General features: G+C 61.7%; 1 protein-coding gene across 1 annotated transcript; it reads left to right on the top strand.

Moving 5' to 3' along the window:
- The first annotated feature begins 5,185 nt into the window (after positions 1–5,185).
- GABRD (gamma-aminobutyric acid (GABA) A receptor, delta) lies at positions 5,186–6,035 on the top strand. The gene is made up of 3 exons (XM_011930993.1): positions 5,186–5,302; positions 5,579–5,646; positions 5,762–6,035. Exons 1-3 carry the CDS (start codon positions 5,194–5,196, stop codon positions 5,984–5,986), a joined length of 402 nt encoding a protein of 133 aa, XP_011786383.1. The 5' UTR covers positions 5,186–5,193; the 3' UTR covers positions 5,987–6,035.
- The last annotated feature ends 470 nt before the right edge of the window (positions 6,036–6,505 follow it).

Raw genomic sequence — 6,505 nt, 5'->3', positions numbered from 1 at the left:
CCGCCGTCCTGGTGCTGAACCCCGGCGGGACAAGAGCGTCGTAGGCTACCGGGTTCCCCGGCTCCGTGGCGCGCGTGGAGGGTCCCCGGGTCCGCGGCACTCGCGGGTCCCTGCCCGGCCGGTGCCTTGAGGAAAGGAAAGACCCGAGAACTCGGTGCGGGGAGGCTGCTCCCTTTGCCCTGGGAGCCGTTCCCCGTTCCCCGAATGAGCTTCCCCAGCCGGCGGGTCTGGGAGGGACGGAGGAGGCTGTGTCGCTGTGGAGGGTGGGCCCGGCCTCCAGGGTCTCCTTTCAGAGCCCGTTTCAAATGGCGTGGACAGAACTCCTGAGTGTGTGCAGGTGGACGGCGGCCAGGTACCCCTGGCCACAGAAAAGAGATGGTGGATTTCTTAACTGTTTTGGGAGGGGCTCCCCAGAGAAGGAAGAGGCTTAGAAGGAGGCCCCCCAGGGCTGGAGCCCCCTCTGACCTACAGCCCCTCCACCCCCTCCTCTCTGGGCGTCTGAAATGGGTTCCACAGCCACCCAGGCAACTTGGCCCCACCACTGGGCCTGGCTGCCTTCCCTAGGAGTCACGAGAGGACATTTAGGGGCGTCTTTGAAAATCACCTCAGTGCAAAGACTGCAGAAGAAACAGCAAGAAGCCGTCCCCCAGCACTCGGGATCTCAGAGACCGTGAAGATGTAGACATAGAGGTGGCTGACCGCAGTAGAGGTGGCAGCACCCAACACGGGGCGGCGTGTCAGAATTTTCCTGTTGGAGGTGTGGGGGACACAGCCCAGAAGGCCTGGGTCCAGCGGCAGCCGTGTGCCCATCAGGAGACCGCAGGGTCGGCGCTGCCTCTGGATCTAAGCAGCCCCTGTCCTGGGAAGAGCTTTGTTTTTCCGTCAATCCCAGTGGGCCTTTCTCCCCTTGTCCTTAGCCTCCTTCAAGGTGAGAGGAAGGACAAAGCCTCGGGCACAGTCGTAGATGCAGTGCTGGAGACGTGCGGCCAGCTGCCAGCCCAGGCCCACAGCCACTTAGCCAAGAGGCTGAAATCTAGACGGCTCTGAAACCCCAAAGTTTTAGCCCAAGTTTGACACCGGAACTCAGTTGGCGGCAAGTCCCGTCCCGCACGGACGCGAGACTCTTCTCATCGTTGTTAATCCTGCCTCTGGACCTATTTATATACACTTCCTGCCGGGAAATTCTCCAGGCTGCCCCCAGCCCCAGCCTCTGTGTCCACCACTTCCCTTTTCTAGTATCTGAAGATCCTTCATCCTAGCCTGCATCTGGCTCCTGGACTGCTGGGGAAGGGGTTCTGTGGCTGTTTCCCCGGGCAGGAGAGCTGGAAGGCCACGGCCCAGCCAGGAGTGGGGGCCTCTGGGCCTGCGGTCACTCCCATCTCTGGAAGAGGGGTGCCGTTGGGGAGCACACCTTGCCTGGTGAGAGGTGCACTGCCTCGCTGAGTTCCCCTCTAGCTCTCTGGTTGAAAATAGTGACCACCTGGCTGCACGCTGCAGCCTCTCCTTTGAGGTCATTCTGTCCACACACATGTGCTGGGCTCACCCTCCTGCTCTTGGCATCTAGGGGCAGGCCTGGAGGGTGGAAGCACCTGCCAGCTCAGCCCTAGGGGCCACCTTCAGACTTAGCGGGGTGCTGTCCATGAAGAGCCTCTCCTCCCATCCGCGTTTGTGCCCCTCCGCTCCAGAAACCAGGACAGTCGCCCTCCCTTCCCTCAGTCTCGGGGTCCTTGTCCTGGAGCTGTATCAGGTGTCAGTGGGACCCATTCTGGCCATTACCCCAGGTCCCCATCGCAGCAGCTCCTCATGGGAAAGGCTGGGTGGGATAGGAAAGGAGTGTGGCGGCCGTGGGTCGGCCCGAAGTGTGAAGACCCATGCACGCGGCAGGCACTGAGCTTGCCGACTGTGTGCCCGCGTGGGTGGCCCTCCCGGGCTGCCGGCACCTCCGTCTCCCTGGAGAAGCTGTGCTGCGGCTCCTACCGTGCCAGCTCGCGGTGCGCTGGTGGCGGTGCTCCTCTTTGCCTTGGTAACTGCAATGCTGGGAGGCTTGTGCTGCTCTAAAAGCAGAGCTGTGGGATATGTGGGCTGGGTGTGCGCCGTGGAGGAGCCTGGAGGGGGAGGATCCCAGCTACACCTACCGTCCCTGTCTGTCCCCAGGGTACAGACAAGTGACAGGGATGGGTTTGTTTTTCAGTGGGGCCAGGAGGGCAGGAGGCCAGGTGACCCAGGGAGAGCAACCCGAGGGGGAAGCTGCCATGTCTTCGTGGCGCCCACTCTGCCCCCTGAGTTTGGAGTCCTAAATCCGAGTGTAGACTTGGAGCCTGGTGTATGGCCCTGAGCCCCTCTGTCCATCCACCCAAAGGAAACCCCAAGCTCAGGCTACCACTGGGCCCCAGGGCCACCAGGTAAGGCAGCAGCCCTCTCCCGAGATCTCCATGATGTACCAGAGTCAGGACGTCCCCACCTGTGTCGAACTCCCCTGGTGCAGGCTGTGTCCCCGCAGCCCCCGCTAGCTCTGCCTGCCCTGTACATCCTGACCTGAGGAAGTGGGGGGCCCTCCAGACCCCAGAGTCTGGCATGAAGCACATGCCCCCGCACGCTGGCCCTTCCCATCTGTTCACAGTGGGAAAAGGACCGGCCGCTCTCCTAGGTGAGAAATGGCGTGGGGGGGCGGGGAGCCTGCTTCCTTCTCGCCCCCAGGAGACGACAAAGGTGCCCCCAGGTGAGCTTCGTGGCAGGGGCTGCTCCTGGTCTTGCCTTCATGCCCCCCACACGTGCCACCACCCTGAGATGGGCAAGAGACGTGGCCCAGGAAGGACGGTGTCTCCTATGGCCTCATTCCAGGCAGGCTAGATGGCAGCTGGGCTGGTCCAAAAATAAAGCCTCACTCAGATCCCTTTGCGTCTGACCTTCTGGGTGACTTCCTTTTGCGTTTTTAATTGGCCAGGACTTAATTTGATTCCATCTTATCCTTTGTTACCAAAGTGCTTGCCCCTCCTTAGCCCTGCGCCGGGCCACTCTGGGGGGCCAGTGGGTGTGGGATTGTGGGTCCGGATGTATAGCAGCCCTGGACGCTGCCTTCAGGTGTCTCCTCCTGCCAGAGTTGGGCCACCATGGTCGCCCAGGACGGATTGGGGGTGGCAAAATCTCGTTAGCTAAGGAACGTTTGGTTCAAAGTCAAAATCTTTGAAAGGTCAGTATGTAAAACAAGAAGAAAAGTGGTTCGGAAGGAAAGGGAGAGGGCCTGAGCCCCCACCTGCTGCTGCCTCCCAAACCCTGGTGGTCTTCGGGGGCCCCAGGACGCACCTGAGGATAAAGTGTGTGGAGCAGGGTTGAGGCTGGACGTAGGGAGAGGCAGGGAGAGTGTCTGCCTCCCTGCGTCCTTCCCAGTGTTTCTCCGCAACTGTGGGTTTAAGATTTGGAGCTGCCCCTGCAGCTCCCCGGCAGGACTTAGCCTGAAGCACCAGACCCACTTGCCTCTCCCTTGGGAAGCCAAGGGCTCAAGGGGGCTGGAGCTGGAGAGGCAGACAAGCAGAGTGGGCTGCAGGTGAGCTGTGTGGGGTGCTGGGAGGGAGCTGCACGGGGTGGGGCTGGTGGCCCAGCCTCAGCTTGACTGCGCCAGACAGGCAGCGTGGAGGGGTGCCTCGAGCCCAGGTCGCAGTCTCTGAGGGAGCAGGAGGCCAACGACTGTGGCCCCCACTGTGAGGAGGGGAGGGGCTGTCAGCTGGGTCCTGGGGAACCACGCGTGGAGGAGACCTGGGACTGTGCTCTTCTCTTGGTGGCCTGTGGAGTGGCCCAGCATACGGCACCCGCTCAAAGCTGTGTCTGAACTGGGGTCAAATCTGTCTCTAGGCTTGTTGAGGCGGAAGCTGCTGACTCAGGCCCTGACCCCTCATCTGTCTGGGAGGGCTTGGGCCAGGCTCAGGGGCCTGGTGACCTGGAGGCTATGTCTGAAGCCACTCCGCCACCCCCTTGGATAGAAATGATTCCAAGAATACAGGGAGGTTAATCGCAAGGCCCCGCCCCGGGACCAATCCCGGCCCTGTGTGCAGGAGGACAGGTGTGCCATTCACCAGGAATTGGGCGGCTTGAAACAACGGACTCTTATTCTCTCGCAGCTCGGGAGGCCAGGAGCCTGAAATCAAGGTGTGGGTGGGGCTGGTTCCCCTGGAGGCTCTGAGGGAACCTCTGTTCCCGGCCTGTCTCCAGCTCCGGTGGTGGCTGGAAACCCTGGCCTCCCTTGGCCTGTGGATACCTCACCCCAATCTCTGCCTGCACTGTCACCAGCTTCTTCCCTCTTCTCTTCTAAGGACACCAGGCCTTGGGTTTAGGGCCCACCCAATCCAGTATGGCCTCATCTTAACTAATTACCTCTGCAAAGACCTTATTCCCAAATAAGCTCACATTCTGAGGCTCTGGGTGGATGTGCATTTTGCGGACACTGTTCAACCCAGTGCAGGTGAGCAGATGGGGGCCGGGGGTGCTGGGGTGCTCCGTGCTCTGGCAGCATGGTGTGTATAGGGAGGAGACGCCTCCCTCAAGCCTGAGTGCCCCCATGGCCCTGCTGGCTGCCCCGAGCTGGTCCGAGGTCGAGTTAAACTCCAGAAACACATGGCCATTTGGGGACCTGGGCCTCATCCTGGGCCTTCCTGGGAGGAGACAGAGAATAGGAGGCTGTGGGTCTGGGTTTTGGGGCCCTGTCCTCTTCCTGTCCCTGCATCTTGCTTCCTCCTCACATTCCTCTTCTCCAAACCATCTGATGGGGGAAGCTTTGCCCTCAGAAGCCGACCGGGAGACCTCTTCGGTGAGGGACCCTGGGGTGGAGACCCCGAGGCCAGCCTCTGTGGGCTGGTTGAGGAGGGAGGCTGTTAGCTTGGGGCTTGGCCCACACTGGGGGGCTCTGTCCGACCCAGGGCCACCTCCTTCAAAGCCAGGAGAGCAGAGTGGGCACTGAGGTCAGAGGAGGAAGCCAGGTCAGGGCAGGTGGAAGAGGCTGAGGACGTCCCGGGATTCCCTGTGTCCAGCCAGAGCCTCGGGGACTGGCCAGGCCCCTGCTTGCAAGGGCTCCTACAGTGGCCCCCCACACCCTGGCCCAGGTGCCCAGAACAGTGCTGCATTCCCAGGAAGGGACCCAGGCTCAGTGGAATCAAATTAAGTCCTGGCCTGTCTGACCAATGGCCTTGCGTCCCCAGAGCAATGAATGACATTGGCGACTACGTGGGCTCCAACCTGGAGATCTCCTGGCTCCCCAACCTGGATGGGCTGATAGCCGGCTATGCCCGCAACTTTCGGCCTGGCATCGGAGGTGAGGGGCGGCCCAGGCCCGGCAGGCAGGACCCCTGGGGCCCGGGCTAGGCCGTGGCTGTGTGGCCCACTGGGCTACGGGCTGGGCTCTGGGCAGGGAAGCCTGGCTGTCCCCTGGGGGCTCCATCAGAGCCAGGCTCCCACAGAGACAGCCAGGGAGGTGCAACGTCTCGGGCCATGGGGCTGACTGCCTGTGACTGGGACCCTGGCAGGATCCCATCCTGGCTCCCGCGCTGGGCTGGCCTCAGCCCTTCTTAGTTCTTCTCCTTCCTCGCAGGGCCTCCCGTGAATGTGGCCCTCGCTCTGGAGGTGGCCAGCATCGACCACATCTCAGAGGCCAACACGGTAGGTGCCACAAGCCTCTGCCTCAGGCATGGTGGGTGCCCACAGCCTCTGCCCTGGGCTGCATGCCCCTGGGGGTGGAGCGAGGCTGACCCCGGCTCCTGTGCCGCCTCCACAGGAGTACACCATGACGGTGTTCCTGCACCAGAGCTGGCGGGACAGCAGGCTCTCCTACAACCACACCAATGAGACCCTGGGCCTGGACAGCCGCTTCGTGGACAAGCTCTGGCTGCCCGACACCTTCATCGTGAACGCCAAGTCGGCCTGGTTCCACGACGTGACGGTGGAGAACAAGGTCATCCGGCTGCAGCCCGACGGCGTGATCCTGTACAGCATCCGGTGAGCGGGCTGCCCACCGGGGCCCTGGGGGAGAGCCTGCCCGGGCCCAGTGTCGGCGCCTGGACGCTCCAAGGCTTGGAAAAGCTCGAGCGGTTCCTGCTGCCAGGAGCCGGCGGGGGGCAGAAGCTGAGCAGTTATTTATATCCCCGCAGCTGCTGGGGAAACATCCACACTCCAAGGTCGCCGACAGGAAGCCGGCAGATGTGGCTTTTTGGCCAACACAGTGCCTTTTGGTTTTTAAAATGGGGTGGAATAAAATTAACCTTTGTGAAGTGAACAATGCAGTGGCATTTGGCAGATTCGCCCTGTTGTGCAACCCCACCTCTGTCTGGTCCAAAACACTGCAGGACCCCGAAAGGAGACCCAGCCACTGAGTAGGTGCGATCCACTCCACCCCTCCCTGGAGCCCCAGCAGCCACCCGTTTGCTTTCTGTCTCTGTGGATCTGGCCAGAGACAGAAACATTTCACCGAAAGGGAATCACACGCTGTGTGTGGGACCGTTTATGACTCTGGCTTCATACT

This window comes from Colobus angolensis, unplaced genomic scaffold, assembly GCF_000951035.1.
Source record: "Colobus angolensis palliatus isolate OR3802 unplaced genomic scaffold, Cang.pa_1.0 Scaffold89, whole genome shotgun sequence".
Lineage (NCBI taxonomy): Eukaryota > Metazoa > Chordata > Mammalia > Primates > Cercopithecidae > Colobus > Colobus angolensis.
The sequence above is the reverse complement of the archived record's forward strand: the minus strand, read 5'-3'. Positions and strand labels throughout refer to the sequence as shown.

Coding starts and splice junctions, on each gene's coding strand:
- GABRD (XM_011930993.1), top strand. CDS start 5,194: ATGAATGACATTGGCGACTACGTGGGCTCCAACCTGGAGATCTCCTGG. Junction 5,303..5,578: donor CTTTCGGCCTGGCATCGGAG/GTGAGGGGCGGC, acceptor CCTTCCTCGCAG/GGCCTCCCGTGAATGTGGCC. Junction 5,647..5,761: donor ACATCTCAGAGGCCAACACG/GTAGGTGCCACA, acceptor CCGCCTCCACAG/GAGTACACCATGACGGTGTT.